The 18219-nt window shown below is 53.2% G+C and overlaps 2 protein-coding genes across 3 annotated transcripts in view; one reads left to right on the top strand and one right to left on the bottom strand.

Annotated features, from left to right (window-relative positions):
• CACNB3 (calcium voltage-gated channel auxiliary subunit beta 3) overlaps positions 1–9126 on the top strand; it is a 14082-nt gene extending 4956 nt beyond the window's left edge. For both annotated transcript variants that reach the window (XM_008070896.2, XM_008070895.2), the window contains exons 2-13: positions 3789–3911; positions 4150–4272; positions 4733–4848; positions 5117–5181; positions 5365–5384; positions 5579–5659; positions 5849–5907; positions 6379–6488; positions 6789–6940; positions 7186–7281; positions 7405–7554; positions 7989–9126. In XM_008070896.2, the coding sequence (XP_008069087.1) occupies positions 3789–3911; positions 4150–4272; positions 4733–4848; positions 5117–5181; positions 5365–5384; positions 5579–5659; positions 5849–5907; positions 6379–6488; positions 6789–6940; positions 7186–7281; positions 7405–7554; positions 7989–8303 (1410 nt within the window). In that variant the 3' untranslated portion in view covers positions 8304–9126. The remainder of the gene's footprint in view (positions 1–3788; positions 3912–4149; positions 4273–4732; positions 4849–5116; positions 5182–5364; positions 5385–5578; positions 5660–5848; positions 5908–6378; positions 6489–6788; positions 6941–7185; positions 7282–7404; positions 7555–7988) is intronic.
• Positions 9127–10183: 1057 nt separating this feature from the next.
• DDX23 (DEAD-box helicase 23) overlaps positions 10184–18219 on the bottom strand; it is a 22087-nt gene continuing 14051 nt past the window's right edge. Inside the window, exons 6-17 of the mRNA XM_008070893.1 lie at positions 17662–17800; positions 17238–17371; positions 16996–17108; positions 16608–16751; positions 16284–16509; positions 15835–15980; positions 14993–15170; positions 13705–13947; positions 13118–13269; positions 12464–12572; positions 11576–11750; positions 10184–11112 (exon numbers count right to left, since the gene is read on the bottom strand). Of these exons, the coding sequence (XP_008069084.1) occupies positions 10889–11112; positions 11576–11750; positions 12464–12572; positions 13118–13269; positions 13705–13947; positions 14993–15170; positions 15835–15980; positions 16284–16509; positions 16608–16751; positions 16996–17108; positions 17238–17371; positions 17662–17800 (1983 nt within the window). The 3' untranslated portion in view covers positions 10184–10888. The remainder of the gene's footprint in view (positions 11113–11575; positions 11751–12463; positions 12573–13117; positions 13270–13704; positions 13948–14992; positions 15171–15834; positions 15981–16283; positions 16510–16607; positions 16752–16995; positions 17109–17237; positions 17372–17661; positions 17801–18219) is intronic.

Raw genomic sequence — 18219 nt, 5'->3', positions numbered from 1 at the left:
TGAGTGCCCACGGCGAGGGTGGGGGCGGGGAAGTTGGGGTAACACCTCCTCTCTCTTCAACCCTTCCCCCAGTTCAGGACTTTGAAAAACGCCTCAGCGGCAGGGCAGGGGTGTAGGGGGGCGCTCTAGGAACGTGGGGAGATGGCGGAGACAGAGCCAAGGACTCCCCAGTGCCCCATACCTAGTCCCAGGGGTATCGGGAGTGTGCCAAGAGGGGGCAGTGTAGGGGAAAGGCTCGAGCAGGTGGCTCCAAAGCCCGGGACAGAGGGTTAGGAGGAGGGAGGGCTGAGGCTGAGGGCACCGAGGCTTTGGAGGGGGAACATGCGATGTCTAGGGCTCCAAATTCTGGATTTATGGGGTCTGAACACAACAGCTAGGCGAGAAACTGGGACTTTTGGGGAGAGGGACAGTCCGGACCTCCTCTGCCTCAAGTGAAGGACAAATTAGGGAGCTGGGAGAACATCAGCGAGCCGGGTACCAGCCTCTTCAGACAGAGGGATCAGAAAACTTGAGGAGCTCCGTTATTCCCTTCCGCCCTCCATCTCTGCGCATTGCCTTGTCTCCTACCCTTCCTCTAGCCCAGTTTCCCTCCCAGGCTGAAGCCTGGGCACCCAGCACATGGGTGGGCCAGGTGACTGAGCAGTCCATTCCACAGCCCCCTGCTGAAGCTTCCTCTGGTCCTGTGCTCCTGCTCGGCATGGAGGGCCTGGAGGTGAGGCCAGAGGAGCTGAGGGCCTGGGGATTGAGAGGAAGCTCTTTGCTCAGAGAACCAGGCAACCGATAAATATTTAATTCTCCTCTTTGCTTTTATCTCCTGACCCACTGAGACAAATCAGCTCATTAGGCAGTGATTCCCGGAGCTCAGAGAGCGGGGAGAGTGCCTGGAAAGATGGAAGGATGAGGAGCAGGTTCTCAGCCCCTGGAGCTGCCAACCTTCCCTCAAACGTCCCGTGAGATGGCCTCCTCAGGAGAGGACCACCAGATGGCTTGGAAGGGGCCCCCCGATAGGTGTGGAGGGGAGAGCAACCCCAAAAAGGGAGTATGGTCAAGTCTTATCCCACATTCTGCTGCCAGGCCCAGGATAGACGAGTGCGCTCAGAATGGGCAGCTGTCAGTCCTTCCCTGGGACTGGACTCCTTCTGGGCCTAATTCTCTATGGGGCCTCTGGGGCTAGTTACATCGCTGCTAGAGCAGATGATTTTCAAGGCTCTGGTGGACGCCTCTTTCTGACAGTCGAGGGGACAGCTGGCATAGCCCAGGGTGCCAAGGTGAGCTTGAGAACAAACCTCTCTGTGGGGCTGGCGGGCCCTGGGAGGTTCTTCCCATCCCTGGTGAGAAGGCAGGGCTGTGGCAAGGAACAGACTGACATGTGGATGGCGTTGGAGGGCAGCCTGCTGACCCATTGCTCCCTCCCCATCCCTCTCTGGCTCCTGGATCACCCTCCCCCCCCTTCCCTTTCTCTTGCCTGGCTTCTTGCGCTCCCTGAGGCCCCCTCTGAAGCAGTAGGAGGGAGATCAGGCTCTAAATAAATCCACCGGCTCATCTCCCTCCTCTCCTTCCCCCGTGCCAGGCAAGAGAGGAGCTGCAGCCTGCCCACACACTCACTAGGCAAGGGGGGCACCACCGGGGCACTGTGCCAACTCCTGGCAGCTCCAAAAGTACCGAGATTCTGGCTGTTTTGGCATAACAGGGGTGGGGAAGGTAAGACCCCGGAATGTGCTTGGCAGGGCAGTCCTGGCCTCCCCATATGATACCAGAGCTTGAGAGGTGGGTGAACCCTGAGGAATTGGGAGTAATGGAGAGGGGGTTTCCTTCTGAGCACAACTCAGGAAATACTTAGGGAGAGATCCTGTTATTCCCATCCTAGGGTGGGAGGCCAGGAAACCCAGGTGCCCCAGGCAGGAGCATTAAATTAGACTGAGAGCCTGGAGAGCAGGGAGTTGAGGTCAGCTCCTCTCCCGGCACAGTGCGGGGCATCGGAGGTACCTGATGTATTTGCACCAGAATGAGTGGTCGTCCTGCCTTGCTGCCTGCCTCCCAGCCTGTTAGCTCCTGTCCGCTTCAGACTGCGGTCTCCCAGAGGCATTTCTTGTGTCCTAAGACCCCTGGGAAGGAGGTCCCTCACCCTATGCAAAGGTTCTTTGTGGGGCTCAGCCCCTCTTACTTATTTTGTTCTCGGGAGAGATGGAGAACAGCAGGCAGACTCTACTCTTCTGTAAAATGAAAGACTTTCCCCCTTGTGCTATCTTCATGTCTTTGGTCTGCTACAGACACTGTAGCCTAAGGCTCTAGGGCCTGGGATGACACCAAACTGAGGAGCCCTCTTGTTCAAGGCCAGGTAGGAATAGAGGGCCCAGTGGACAGCAGTGGATTTTGCCTTCTCTTGAGAGTCTGGCCTCTGATGCCTTCTGAGGATGTTCGTGCCCAGTGGGCTTGAAGGAATATTCTTCAGCCTGAGAACATTCTAAAGCCCCATTCCCTGCGCGCGCGCGCGCACACACACACACACACACACAGATACACACACACACACACACACACACACTCCTGCATGAACCCCTTATCTAGGCTAGGACCTTCACTCTGCCACTGGCACCTCAGAGTTGAGGAAGTATCATGTCAGGCTTCTGTCTACAAAGTGGGGAAACTGAGGCAGGAAACAAAAGATTTCCTTTTCCCTAGACTGAGAGGAAAACCCAGATATCCTAACTTCCAGACTCTTGTCTCAAAGTCCACCTCTCCTTACTCGTTTTCATATCTCCCTCATGGCCTTGAAGGTGAGCTCTATGACCCTTGTTGCCCAAAGACCCTTCCTGTGGGCAGGACTCAGAGACTCTCCTTGCTCACATTAGCAAGGACCCTTTCCCACTTCCCCAGGGTCCTACTCCTCGGGCTACCTGGTACCAGCAAGGCCTTCCTCCAGGGCCAGATATTCCCTGGGCCTAGGAAAGGTATAGGGAGGTGTATGCCAAGTGGTAGACATAGCTCAGCCTCACCTGTGCCCAGGGAAAGAGTTTTGTGTTACTCTCAGTCTGTATTTTGTTTGCTGCCCATACCTGGCCAGTTGCCCCAGCAGGTGTGGGAGAAAGGAAACTTTAGGGTAGGGGGAGTGGGGGTAAGGGGGTGAGGAGAGTAAAGAAGGGGTAACTTCCAAGAAATGATAGCTCTGTCCCTTCTCTTCACCCTCGTGAGGTAGGGACTCACCATTTGGGAGCCTCCAAGTCTTGTTGAGTAGGGAAGGAGGGCTCTAAGGGAGCAGGTGGTGAGATCCCAACACTCAGGACCAGGGCTGTGCCAACCAGTGTCTCCTGACTGTTGCAGCAGGCTGGACTCCTGCCAGGCATCTGAAAGGGTTGATGTCCAGGCTGCTTTGCAGTCTGGTGTGAACAAGAGGGCTGGGTCTCCTGATTCAGAATCATCTCTAATATTTCATCTTCAGTACATCTCCCTTCTCTCTGCCTCAGAGGACGTGGCAGAGGGGAGAAAAGGGAGGAAAGAGAGAAGTGAAGACCCTATTCAAAAGCCACAGTATTAATAAGCTGGGGGGAAGAGGGGCCAGATCTTTGCACATATGGATTGAGACAGCTTTCCTGCAACCTCAGAGGTACTGGGGCCCTTCTTAGGGGATGAGGGGGCCCAGAAGGATCCAGCCACCCCCTAGGAGATGGAGAGGCTGGGTGTAGTAGAGGCACCCACCATATGTTAGGAAGGTGCCTCTGTGGCATCCTTCACACCTGAGCCTGGGGTCCTATCCCAGGGTTCAGCCTCTCTCCTCTCTCCTATCCCAGGGTTCAGCCGACTCCTATACCAGCCGCCCATCTCTGGACTCAGACGTCTCCCTGGAGGAAGACCGGGAGAGTGCCCGGCGTGAAGTGGAGAGCCAGGCTCAGCAGCAGCTTGAAAGGGCCAAGGTATACCTTCTGGGCATGGGGCGAGACAGGAGGCCAGGCTGAGTGGTAATCTGCACTCAGTCCTAAGTCCCAAAGGGTCATCGGGCAGGATGCACTTGAGTGTGAAAGTGTGTGTGACAGGCAGAGGCAGCAACCCCAGGCTCCCCACTGGGGCTTCCACCTTCTGCTGATGGGGCACTGATGCTGGAAGGGGTGCTCTGAGGCTCCTTTCACTTGCACTGATGGCCAAATTCTTCAGCACAAACCTGTGGCATTTGCGGTGAGGACCAATGTCAGCTACTGTGGCATACTGGATGAGGAGTGCCCAGTCCAGGGCTCTGGAGTCAACTTTGAGGCCAAAGATTTTCTGCACATTAAAGAGGTGATCAACCCCCTCCTCCCAGAAGCCTCTACCACTTCATTTTCTTGCTCTTGCCCCTGATCCCAGTGCCTCTTACTTCAGTCCTCAGTCTGTAAATAAGAAGTCCCCAAACTCCTCACATCTTATCCTCAACACATACTTGTACACCCCCATAGCTAAGACTTGATTTCCAGGGTCTCCATCCTAAGACCTGGTTTGGGTCTCAGTCTTCATATCTGTAAAGCGAGCAGTTAGATTAGCTACCTCTGAGTTCCCCTGTGACTGCTGTAATGCTTCACCCTGAACTCCTGAGTGGCTCAAGCCTGGCAGCCCTTCCCTCTGGCCCCCTGCCCCCTGCCCCTTGTGCTGCCTTCCTCAGACCAGCTCACCGACGGCCTCCCTGGTTCCTTCACCTGCACGAGCCAGGACTGGGGCGGGGCCATTCCTCTCACCGCCTCTTCCTGCTCCACCCCACCCCCAGAAGTACAGCAACGACTGGTGGATCGGGCGGCTTGTGAAAGAGGGTGGGGACATCGCCTTCATCCCCAGCCCCCAGCGCCTGGAGAGCATCCGGCTCAAGCAGGAGCAGAAGGCCAGGTGAGAGCCTGACTCAGTAAGCAACCCTGCCAGACATGCGCCTTGTACCCACAGTACACATCGCCCCATACACCACACACACATATATGCACCCAGTCCATACACTCATGTGCCCAGCATCACACAGATACACATGCACACCTCCCTTACTAGACGCAGTATACGGAAATGAGTACAACTATTAAATAATGCATAGAACATATGTACATAGAAATTTATTCTCACTCTTTCCCGCTTCTTGTCTCCTTTCTCCCTCTCTCCCTCTCAGGAGATCCGGGAACCCTTCCAGCCTGAGTGACATTGGCAACCGACGCTCCCCTCCCCCATCTCTAGGTAGCTTCCCCCCAACCCACTCTTCTTGGGTAGGTGGGTAACTCAGACACAGGGAAAGGGAGGATTCTGCCCAAGTGGGCTGGTAGGGGGATGAAAAGGGATGGGAGAAGCCCCAGGGACGCCATGCCCTTAGGGACTTTCCCCCTTCACCAATTTCAATCTTTTATTTCCTTTTCCAAAAAGCCAAGCAGAAGCAAAAGCAGGTGAGTCAAGGAAGTGACCTGGGCTGGGGGGCTCATAGCTTATGGCTCTGGGGACAGTTTTTGGGTAGTCGTTAATTGAGGGGCAGAACAGAGAGGGGAGGGAGCCCAGAACTTCTGAAGCTGCCCCTACACCAACCAGGCATAAGGCAGGTGCCAGGGCCATGGTTTCATCCGACGTCATGTCCATTCTGCAGGCAGAACATGTTCCCCCATACGACGTGGTCCCCTCCATGCGGCCTGTGGTACTGGTGGGACCCTCTCTGAAAGGTTATGAGGTGAGAGGAGGTCCCTGACCCCAAAGAGTTGCCTCTACCAAGTCTGCTACTGGAAAGCCCCAGGGACAGTGGGAAGGAGTGTTCTCCCTCAGGGATCCATGTGTGAATGGGTTGGAATCTGGGGCCATGCATGGGATTGCTGCCTTTCTCCAAAAGGGCCCTCCATCAGTTCTATGCCTGCCCTCCCAGGTCACAGACATGATGCAGAAGGCTCTCTTCGACTTCCTGAAACACAGGTTTGATGGCAGGTAAGCTGCCCAGGCATAGAGTGGCCTGAGAACCAGGGAGAAGATCATAGCCCACTTCCAGATGCCTTTAGCAAGTCTTCTCTAAAGGGAAAGTTGGCTGGGCACAGCAGCCCATGCCTGTAGTTCTAGCTCTTTGGGAGGTTGAGGCAAGAGGATTGCCTGAGCCCAGGGGTTTGAGACCAACCTGGGCAACTTGGTGAGACCTTGTCTCTACAACAAATCAAAAAACTAGCTACGTGTGGTGGCACATGCCTGTAGTTCCAGTTACTTGGAAGACTGAATTGGAAGGATCGCCTGAGCCCAGCAGGTCGAGGCTGCAGTGGCCGTGAGCGTGCCACTATATTCCAGCCTGGGCAACAGAGTGAGACTCTAACTCCAAAAAAAAAAAAGAAGAAAGTTAGTGGGACTGGGCAGAAAGAGGCCTAGGATTTAGGTCTAGAAGCAAGCTGAGATTCTCCATCTTCACTCCAGGATCTCCATCACCCGAGTCACAGCTGACCTCTCATTGGCAAAGCGTTCCGTGCTCAACAATCCAGGCAAAAGGACCATCATCGAGCGTTCCTCTGCCCGTTCCAGCATTGGTGAGAAGTCCCCATCTCCCGTTTCTCTGCCCACTCAAGCGCTAGTGAGAACCTTTCTCCTCCCTTTTCTCTTCCCCACTTCCTTGTCTTTCTGCCCAACTCCTCTCCCTGCCCCAGGATGGTCAAGGATCCCCACCCTACCCGCGGCCCCAGTCCCCTGTCCTCTACCTGCCCAGGCTTTGCTGAATATCCTTTTCCTCCAAATCCTTCCCATCCACACTGGGAGCAATCAGAGCCCTGCTGGATGGAGTAAGCAGTGGCAGAGCCCCCGGTGAGCACTGCTGCTCCCTCCCTCCATAGCGGAAGTGCAGAGTGAGATCGAGCGCATATTTGAGCTGGCAAAATCCCTGCAGCTAGTAGTGTTGGATGCTGATACCATCAACCACCCGGCCCAGCTGGCTAAGACCTCACTGGCCCCCATCATTGTCTTTGTCAAAGTATCCTCGCCAAAGGTAAGTCAGCAGGGGTCATGGAGGAGGCCCACGGGGCTGCCCCTCGAGACTATGGCATGACTCTGCTTGGTCCCTGGCTGGGGCACCTGAGCTCCCTTTCTCTGCTTCCTTGAACACCATTCTGAGTCATCCTTGCCTGCTACTGATGCCATGTCACTAGTGGGGGACATACCCAGCTCTGCCCAGGCCCAGCTCGGTCCAGGTCCCAAGAGGCACCAGGCCCAACTCTGCCCTTCCTTCCTCAGGTACTCCAGCGTCTCATCCGCTCCCGGGGGAAGTCACAGATGAAACACCTGACTGTACAGATGATGGCTTATGATAAGCTGGTTCAGTGTCCCCCGGTGAGTGCCTGGGTCAAGCTACTCCTGTGTCAACTCCTGCAGGGCTGTGGCAGTGATGGAGGTGGGTGGGAGGCTGCTGCTGAGAGGAAGCCAACACCCACCCCCCCGCCCTGCCCTTCCCAGGAGTCATTTGATGTGATTCTGGACGAGAACCAGTTGGAGGATGCCTGTGAGCATCTGGCCGAGTACCTGGAGGTTTACTGGCGGGCCACCCACCACCCAGCCCCCGGCCCTGGGCTTCTGGGCCCTCCCAGTGCTATCCCTGGACTTCAGGTAACCATTTCCAGTGGGCACATATGCTCAGGCTAAGCCAGCCAAAGCACTGCCCCGTCCCTGCCCAGAGCATTGTCCTTGGCCTCTGGTTCAGGAGGCCAGCAGGGTGTAGGCTCTCAGCTCTGCTGTACAGAGCTAGTGCAGACAGGCAAAGGAACTTCCTGGTGAGAAAGGGAATGAATCTGAGATGGGCAATCAGAGATCAGTTTTCTAGGGGTCAAGGGAAACACAATCTCCAAACCCTTTTCCCCATCTGCCTAGAAAGCAGAGCCTAAATTTTGCGGGAACCAAAGCTCCAGTTTTCTATATCTGAGGTGGAAGAATGCCTTGCACTGTTTCCTGTACTGGGGAGTCGAGGGGAGAACCCCCACCCCACCAGAGCCCAAGGTGAGGTCTGCGCTGCCTCACTTAGAACTGTTGTGTGGCCCCCCCAGAACCAGCAGCTGCTGGGGGAGCGTGGCGAGGAGCACTCACCCCTCGAGCGGGACAGCTTGATGCCCTCAGATGAGGCCAGCGAGAGCTCCCGCCAAGCCTGGACAGGATCTTCACAGCGCAGCTCCCGCCACCTGGAGGAGGACTATGCAGATGCCTATCAGGACCTGTACCAGCCTCACCGCCAACACACCTCGGGGCTGCCTAGTGCTAACGGGCACGACCCCCAAGACCGGCTCCTAGCCCAGGACTCGGAGCACAACCACAATGACCGGAACTGGCAGCGCAACCGGCCTTGGCCCAAGGATAGCTACTGATAGCCTCCTGCTGTCCTGCCCTGGCAGGCACAGGCACAGCCGGCTGGGGGACCCACTCCAGGCAGGGTGGAGTTAGACTGGCATTAGGCTGGCACTAGGCTCAGCCCCCAAAACCCCCTGCCCAGCCCCAGCTTCAGGGCTGCCTGTGGTCCTAAGGTTCTGGGAGAAGCAGGGGGCCCCCTCACCTCCTGGGCACAGTAACCCCTCCTAGGCTCCATTCCAGGTACTAGCTGTGTGTCCTGCACCCCTGGCACCTTCTTCTCCTCTTGCACAAGAAGCTGCCCCACTGGGCAGTGCCCTCAGGCCAGGATCCCCTTAGCAGGGGCCTTCCCACCAGACTCAGGGAAGGGATCCCCCTCAAAATGACAAGAGGGTGGGGGGTGGGCATCATGCCATGAGGAAGAAACGAACAAGGTCCCTGAGCAGGCACAAGTCCAAACAATCAAAGGACTTGGGGGTTGTGCTTTGGAGTCCGATGGCCTCCGCTCCTTCACTGCCACACATCAGGAATGAGACAATCAAAGCCCGCCGGGGTGGCGTGTCCATCCATCAGCTGGGTTGGGGCATCCTTGAACAAAATTGGAGCAGCAGGCTGGCTAGGCTGGGGCCAGAAGGTTGCACAGCTGAGGCTCTTGGAGGAAAGGGCTCTCCTTACCCTGCTGGGAAGTCTCTTTACATCTGACAGAAACAGGGACCAGGAGCATGGTCGAACCACATGACAGAGGGGAGCCAACCTGGATTGGGGGTCTGGGGAAGGAGGGCATGTGTAGCAGAGATCATATGGAACAACTTCGGGGGCCTCTTGCCTTTCTCATTCTTTCGCCCTTGCATCCTGTCATTTCTCTTCTTGTCCCTCATACCTCCTGGGAAAAATGGACTCCAGGCTTTGTTCCCTGACTCATAGCTGCCGCTTGTTAGGTTAGGGTTAGATGGGGAGAGATAAGACACAATGGACAGCCTCCAGAGGCCCTGTCCACCAGGCTACTCTTTGCCTTACGGCTCTAGTGTGTGACCTACAGAGCATGCTCCACAAGACCCTGCCCACCCCACTGTCATCACCAATAAACACCATGCACAGTCCCTTGGGCTTCTGTTATCTGTGGTGCAGGTGGCAAGGTTCCTCACCATGTGGCCCAAGTCTGGAGGGGGTAAAGAAGTATCCTGGCCTGTCTTCTCTCAGGATCCACTGAGTGGGAAGGGGAGAAAAGCAGAGCCGGGGGAGGCACCCCATCCCCAACCTCATGCCTAGGTGTCTGGAGGGAGAAATTCAGCAGCACAGAAGGGCTTTGTCCTGGGAGGTGGGGAAGAGGTTTAGTAGCAGCTTTCCACTGTACCTGCTGCAGCTGGAATTCCTCCCAAGATCCCGAGAAGCAAGGAGGAGAATGTGAACAAGAGGGTGTGAAGGGAGCCCAAGGCCCTGCATCTTCTCACCACAACCTAATGCAGCTGAGCTCGTCACCCCTTGATACCTCCAGGGCCCACCCCTCCCTCCCCATCCTCCAATGAGCAATGGACCCAACTAGGTAGCCACAAGCAAAGGTACTGAGATGTCTGGCAATGGCGTGGAAGAGTGGTTCTGACTGGCTCACCTGCCAAAAGTTCACAACTACTTTTCTTATGCTTGTGCAAAGTTTTCTAAGGGGGGTCCAGGCCAGGGCTACTGTCATGTGAGGCTAGAGCAGGGGAGGGAAGCATTTTGATCCTGCTGCCACAGCTTTTCCATCTGCCAAGTGCCACCTGTGGACTCAGACTCTCAATAGAGACCCCGTGCTCTACGCTTGATGTGATGGTCTCATTTTCTAAGCCAACCCACCGTGCCCAATGCTGTCCTTTGTCCTCTGCCAAGAAAGCCTGGGAACTGAGTTCAGCTAGGACTAGACACAGCCTTAACGTTCATGTGTTTATTCTCAGAACATACAAACGCATCTTCCCAGAGAATAGAAAACAAATTTCACGCAGTGACTTAAAGATGGACACAGCCAGTTCCCTCCATCCCACATCTAAAAAAATTCCCCAGGGGAGGGATGCCTAGAGTGCACAGCACCCCTTGGCGCAGGGCCGTGCATAGTCTACAGGCTTTCAAGTCACTTTATGATCCAAGAGGGAAAACAGCTGTCCAAGTGACAGTAAGATTCCACAGCTATAATCCTCATGGTGCCAGGTCTCCTGGGGTATCTAGGGCAATGATATTGCTGCAGTTTACGCAGTTACACAGTCAAGTCTGCCGAAGGAGGTCCCGTTCGGGTAGTCGGGTTTTTGTTCAGACTAGGGGGTAATGCCAACTGGCTGCCCCCATAACCTGGCAAGAGCCAACAGCCCAGTGCAATCCCAAAGCCCCCCACAGGGGCAGAGCTGGGCCACAGCTAGCAGTCATGTGCTCTCCCTGCCTCCAACAGTATCATCCTCTCCTCCTGCAGCCCCACACTCAGGCCTCCAGACCTGAGGGTCTGGACTGGGGAGTCTGATTGTTTCCTGAGCCCCCATGACCCAAGAGCAAGGACCTGAAAGAGGGATGTGAGGGTTGTGAAGAACGGGCATCCGGCAGCTTCAGAGCATGCCTGTAGGCCCACGGGAAGAGTACTGTGTCAGGCAAAGATGGTCTCTTCCCGGCGCTTCTTGGTGAGGATGGTGCCTGGCTTGTGCTGGGCATCTGGGTGGTTCGCTAGCTCTGGGGGACAGGAAGACACCGGGCTTTCCAGGATGGCTTGCTTCAGCTCATAGAACACGGCAGAGTCCTCCTTGGTGAGGAAGGTGATGGCCACACCACTCTTGCCTGCTCGCCCCGTGCGGCCAATGCGATGGATGTAATCTGGGGATTGGGAAGAAATGTCACTCAGCAGCAGGCCAGGTGCCCTGGTGAACAGTGCCTGAAGCCTCCACTTCTGAAGGCATCCTCCCCACCACACCTATGAGACACACCTCTGAGAGCAGTAAATATGCCTTGTGCTGCCTGCACTGGAAGCACCCAGTATCTCCACAGGTGAGTCTCCCCACTACTACTACTGATTGTGGTCACCCCAACACACTAAGGCCCAGGATTGCCCAGCTCAATTCTTCACACCCTGAGGACAGAAGTGTTATTCCAGGTGCTGGGACAACAAACCCAGGGGAGATAAGGGACAGGAACTCTTCTCGTTGGGACAAGCAGTCCCAGATTTGCAGCTATGAGGGATGGCAGCAACAACCTCCTCAGTACAGCACCCTGACTTTGAATGGGACGACATAAAGAGTCTGACTTTACCTGGATTGAAGCTGCTTTCCCCTGTACTTACCTTCAATATTTTTGGCCATATCATAGTTGACAACCATAGACACATCTTGGATGTCGATACCACGACCAGCCACATCTGTAGCCACCAAAATATCCTTGGCCCCAGCCTTGAGGTTGGACAGTGCAAACTCTCGTTGCTCCTGGCCTTTCCCGCCATGCAGTGTGCAAGCGTTGTACTGTTGGAAGGAGGGCGAGGTTAGGGCCAGCAACGGGCCCAAGGAGAGACACTGAAATTCAGAGGGAATAGGGCCAAGGAGCAGCAGGGTAGGAGAAAAGGATGGAGGCAAGGGAAAGTGAGGAGAGAGCAAGTGAGCTGAAGACAGGGAAGGGAGAGAACGGGGTGTGGTGTGCCGGAACGTAAAGAAGGTCAAAGACAAAGCAGAACGAGATGTGGAGTAGATAAGTGCTCCAAGAGAATTAGCAGGAGGGACTAGGGTAGAAAGAGGGATCCAGAAGTTTAAGAGGTGAGTAGTGGGGACACACCCTTCCCTTCAAGCACGAGTACCAGGAGCAAAGGACATGATCAACAGCCCTCTGCTGACCCATCATCTCCTCTCCCAAACACACATCAACACAGAGTGCTCTGACCCTCTCTCCCACATCCTCAGACTCTGCCAGGACATGGGCTCAAGCCTCTCCCCAGCCCCACCCACGTGGGTGAAGACCCCAGGTAGCTTTGGCTGGTGTTACCGAATGGACAGGGAGTCCTAGCAACTGACCCAGTTCTCCTTAACCCCTCAAACCACTCTCTTCCCTCTGGCCTTGACTTGCTGAATACTGGAGAAGTTACAGTGTGGGTGAGAACTAAAAGTAGGAGCCTAGAGGTCCCAGCTAGTTTTGGAAAATAGCACCACAGAGGCCAGACTTTGCTCTTCCCTGCCAGACACACCCCCATCTTCTCCAGGGATTTGGCCAACACGTCACAGCCCTTCTTCTGGTTGACGAAAATGATGATGGGTGGATCAAAGCCTTGTTCCAAGATTGCCAGCAGCTTTTTCCTGGAAAGAAAAGAAGAAAATGAGATGCATAATATCTCCCATTCCAAGCGAAATGCCCAACCCTGGCCTGTGAACACCAATTCCAGGGTCTTCAATGCCCATGACATTCTGTTTAAGGGAAAAAAAAACTCTTGAAGGTCAGACATGGTGGCTCAAGCCTGTAATCCCAGCACTTTGGGAGGCCGAGGTGAGAGGACTGCCTGAGCCCAGGGGTTTGAGACCAGCCTGGGCAACTTGGCGAGACCTTGTCTCTACAATAAATCAAAAACTCAGCTGGGCATGGTAGCATGTGCCTATAGTTCCAACTACTTGGAAAGCTGAGGAAGGATCACCTGGGTCCAACAAGTTGAGGCTGTGGTGGCTGTGAGCGTGCCACTGCACTCCATCCTGGGCGACAGAGTGAGACTCCAACTCAAAAATTAAAAATAAAATTTAAAAAAAGTTCTTGAACGCTGCAGAGCAATTGCCCTGTGACTACCTCCTGTACTGAAAGTTCTCAAAGCCCTTTCTCCACCCTGTTTCCCCTGGCTCAGGTGCCCCCATACCTCTTTTCTGACTCTGACATGAGGAAGACCTTCTGTTCCACACGTTCATGGGGCTTGCCTGCAGAGCCAATGTATACCACAGCAGGTCGCCGAAGATAGCTCCTGGCCAGACGTTCCACTGCTGGGGGCATGGTGGCCGTGAACATAACTGTCTGAGAAAACAGGAGGCTCAGCCCTGTGCCGAGGCAGACATAATCACATATCCCACTGCCACTGCAAGCAGTTCAGCTCAGACTAAAGAATCTAAAATGCGCCATGGTATAAGCTTTGACAGGAAACAGTGTCCTCTACCTTGGCATCTTTCCCCAGTCCCTGCTTTTTTTTATCAAGGCACTTTGCATCTTACGATGACAAAAGAGCTGAGAACATTTGCTAGCACCTGTGGTCCATAGTAGCAGGATTCTTTGGAATAATTTTTCAAGGCTAAGCTAAATGGCTCCACTCCTAGGCCTATCAGAGGACTGACTGTACCTAGGCACACTTCACCATTCTGGAAACAGTACTCTAGGTACATCTAAGGCAAAAAGGGCCCATGAGCAGGCTTGGGAACTTGCTCAGCTTCTCCCAAATCAGAGAAGCAGCCTTACTTGGCGGTACTTATGTTTTCCTGACTCAAAATTGGCCAGCATCTTCTCAGGGTCCTCAGCCTCATCTGTGTCTGGTTTCTGGTTGCTGACAGGCATGTGCTCCAGGATCTTCTGCACGTCTGGCTCAAAGCCCATGTCAATCATCCTATCTGCCTCATCCAGCACCACATAGGTACAGCGGCTCAGCACCAGGTAGCGATTCTCCAGCACATCAATCAGACGCCCCGGGGTAGCAATCACAATCTGAGAAGAAAGGGCAATCATGTATGGCCCCAATAGGTATCCACTTCTTTTCTCTCCGATGAACTATCCACCCACTTGGGTGACAGACCTTCAATGCTAAGGAACTTGGACCCCAACTTCCAGTTTATGTTTAGCAGTGAAGGTTCCTGAAAACGGGCATGAAATCACACTGCTACCTTGGATTTTCTCAGGAATGAATGAGGTCCCCGAGTAGGTCCAAGGATTTTACACAGGTGAGACAAAATCAGATGGAACTTTGTTTGTTTGTTTTGCAAATTACAGGTCCTGAAGAAGGAACTCTCTTAGATGGGAGACACTAAAGGATACTGTGGGAACTGGGTGTGGTGGCTTACACCTATAATCCTAGCACTTTGGGAGGCTGAGGCAAGAGGTTTGCCTGAGCCCAAGGGTTTGAAACCAGCCTGGACAACTTGGTAAGAACTACAATAAATAAAAAAATTAAAAAATTAGCCAGGCATGATAACGTGTGCCTGTGGTTCCAGCTACTTGGAAGTCTGAGGGCCGAAGCTGCAGTGGCCATGAGCATGCCACTGCACTCTAGCCTGGGCGACAGAGTGAGACTCCTACTCATAAAAGTAAAAATAAAAATAAAAGGATTACAGAGAAGTCTGCAGAAGACTTCATTCCTATGGCAGACTTCCCATAAAAAGCTCTCATCCCCTTTCCTGAGATGAAGGCAATGCACAAAGTCAGGAATTAAGAGCACAGGCTTTGGAGGTGAATCTCAGCTCTGCCCACCACCAGCTGTGTGTGACTTCAGGCAAGTTACTAACCTGAAGCTTCACCTATAACAAGGAAATACCACCCCCTACTCTCATATGATTGTTGTGAGAATTAATGAGCTAATATATATATCATGTGTGGTATAAACCCTGATGCATAAGTTCTCAATAAATAATAGCACATGCATTTACAAACCAAGCCCTTTCTTCATTTTAGTGCACATTTACTCCAGACACTAGAAACGCAGCCCCAGGACACAGCCTTCTCAGAAGCAGGCTGGTTGCTGGTTATAGACACAAACCTCACAACCCATGCGCAGCCTGAAGCCCTGGTCTTCTCTGGAGATGCCACCAATGACTGCCACAGTGCGGATGCCTAGCGGTTTCCCAAACTTGATGGTCTCTTCCTCAATCTGTTGAGCCAACTCACGAGTGGGAGCCAGGATGATGGCATAAGGGCCCTGGTCTGACTCTTCGATCCTGCGGTAAATGGGGCATCCCACAGCTTCATGAGCTTTGGTTCTTATCCAACCACAAACAGGAGCAAGACAAAGTCACTCTTCAGGGAAGCTATGGGAATGGGGAGAGTGGTGGGAAATAGATCCAATAATCCCACTTAAAAATCAGAAACTCGCCGGGCTCGGTGGCTCAGCCTGTAATCCCGAGCCTTGGGAGGCTGAGGTGAGTGGATTGCCTGAGCCCGCGGGTTCAAGACCCGCCTGGGCAACTTGGTGAGACCTCATCTCTACAATAAATCAAAAACTAGCCGGGTGTGGTAGTGCACGCCTGTAGTTCCAGCTACTTGGAAGGCTGAGGCGGAAGGATTGCCGGAGCCCAGCAGGTCGAGGCTGCGGTGGCCGGGAGCGGCCACTGCACTCCAGTCTAGGCAACAAAGAGAGACTCTAACTCAAAAAAAAAAAAATCATAAACTCCAGAATAGCAAAGCTGTCCAAGGAGTGGTCCTTACCAGCTGCAAAATCATACACCACTTAGATAGCATGGTCCAATTATTCTCTAATATCCAACCCAGAATAAAAAAGCAAGCATCTGACTACAAACTTAGAAAGAAAACCAAATCTTCATCTGCTACTTTCACCTTTCCCACCTAGCCAAACTCACTCCACATGGTACCAGCTGACCCCACCTGTCAATCTTGGGAAGTGTGGTGATCCAGACCAGCAACGGGATGAGGAAAGCTGCTGTCTTGCCGCTGCCAGTCTCAGCTACACCAATGATGTCACGATTCTGTAGCCCAATGGGAATTGCCTGACGCTGGATAGGTGTTGGTTCCTGCAGGAACCCAGAGAAAAAGTAATGGGTAGAATTATACCAGCTAGGCTACTCCTGATAGAGCAGGCACATATCTTGTATAATGGGAGGACACCAAGTAGAGCTCATAGGAATGGGGACCCAAGAAGAAACATACAGGTCAACACTTCTACCAGAAACTGATAGACAAAGTCATTTTGGTGCCCACTGGCAGAGGTGACATCAGATAGTCAAGGAACAAAATTCTCCAGTCCCAAACTAAGTCTGTATTCCCTCATATATAGTAACATGTCAGGTCTCCTGGGTCAATCTTTCCTTCCTTACCTTGTAGCCGCACTTGTCAATGACCTCCAAGATGTGTGGGGGCAGAGAAGAGTCTTTCCAGGATCGGATGGGATTAGGGATCTTGCCACCTTTGGTGGTGATACTGTAGTCTTCACGGAAGATCCGCCAGTCCCTGTCCGTCATCTCATCTAACTTCTTCTGGGACCAATGACGATCATCCCAGCGCTGCTTGGCTTCCTTCTTACGAAGTTTGCGGAGTCTTGCCCTAAAGCAGGATGTGAGAAGTCAGTGGAATCAATACCTCCAGCTCCTTTCTGTAGAGACTCTAGACTCTGCCCAACTACCCGAGACTTGACCACTCACTCCTCCTGCTCCTTTTCTTCCAGTGTTCGCCTCTTCTCCATCAGGTCTCCATAGAAACGTGACTGTTCCCGTTTCTGCTGCTTTAGGTCAATGCCTGCAATGAAGCCTCGCCCCAACAACTGCACCTGGTGCCGTTCTTTGTACCTGGGATTGAGACAGAGGAAGACAAAAGGAGAAGGAGCTGTTACAGCAATAGGAGGAAAAAGCAGACTACCAATATATACCAGTTTTCCTCCCAGGCTCCCAGAGGTTTGGCTGACTACCAGTCTACCAATTTTCCCACCCCAGCTTATCTTACTTCTCCTACCTTCTCCTACCTCTGTAGTCACCAGCTCTCTCTAGGACAGCCTAGTGGAAAAGACCTAGCATTCAGACCCGAAGCACTCACAGAGGGTTGTAGTCAATGGACGTGTCCTCAGATGCATCCCACTCAAACACAAACTTTCGGTCATTGAGATGCCTTGTTCGGCGCCGCTTTTTGATGCCACCCAGGTAACGCTCCTGCCCAGGGAGAGAGCAAAAAACACATCAACCTTGATGCCCAAATTTCACAGGCAGAGATCTTCATGGCCAAATAACTAAATCTCATTTTTGTGTGAGGGGGAGTAAAGGTAGAGCCAAGGCCTGCACCTTAATGGCATGCAGTTCCTTGCTCTTATCCTTTTCTTCCCGGATCTTCTGCCGCCCTTCCTCATCCTCATTTCCATTGGTCTCCCGTTCCATCCGCTCCCTGCGTTCCCGACGCTCCCGTTCCTGAGGGTCTTCTGCAGATCAAAGAAAGCAAAGCTGCAGAGGAGCTCAGTGGAAGAAAAAAGGAGAAGGAATGGAGAGACTCCAGAAAAGGGACACCAGATGAGGAAGGAAAAAAAGGGGTAAATTTATGATACAAGGAAATCAATATCTGACTGAGATATTTCTCTCATAAGCTTCTGCTATCCTTCCCTCTCCCAAACTCCAGAGTGAACAGGTTTCTGTCTCTCCCGAGTGGCAGTGTAGCCTCCCATCCCACTCTTTCTCATCCCATCTAAGGGCTACTCAGGATAGAAAAACGAACCCAACATCTTTCTGCCCAAGTCTTGGAATTGTTTCCTTTTCTTCCTCTCTTCTTCAAGCATCCTTTGCCGCTCTTCCATCTCTTGCTGTCTCCGCTTTATTGCTTCAGCCTCTCGTTCTGCTTTGGAGAGGAACTTGGGCTATAAAAGATTGGAATTGTAAACGAAGGCTCTGCGGGCAGGGTACAATCACATCCTGATGAGGAGATGGAAGGGAACCCAAAAAATTTTCTCAGGCATTAAACCTGTTGATGAAAACACAAATAGGCCCAGGACTTCTATATGGGCTGAACTATGTGCCCTCCAAAATTTGTATGTTGAAGCCCTAACCCCCAGTACCTCACAATGTGGCTATATTTGGAGACAGAGGCTATAAAGAGGTGATTAAGTTAAAATGAGGCCATTTTAACTTAATCCAAATCTGTCTTTGTAGAAGGGGGCATTTGGACATGTCAGGAGCACATGTGTACAGAGGGAAAACCATGTTAAGAGTGAGAAACAAGCCAGGCTCGGTGGCTCAGCCTGTAATCCCGCGCTTTGGGAGGCTGAGGTGAGTGGCT

This window comes from Carlito syrichta, unplaced genomic scaffold (genome assembly GCF_000164805.1).
Source record: "Carlito syrichta isolate Samal-C Ts95f unplaced genomic scaffold, Tarsius_syrichta-2.0.1 Scaffold314050, whole genome shotgun sequence".
Taxonomy (NCBI): Eukaryota; Metazoa; Chordata; class Mammalia; order Primates; family Tarsiidae; genus Carlito; species Carlito syrichta.
This window is presented reverse-complemented; position numbering and strand designations above follow the sequence as displayed.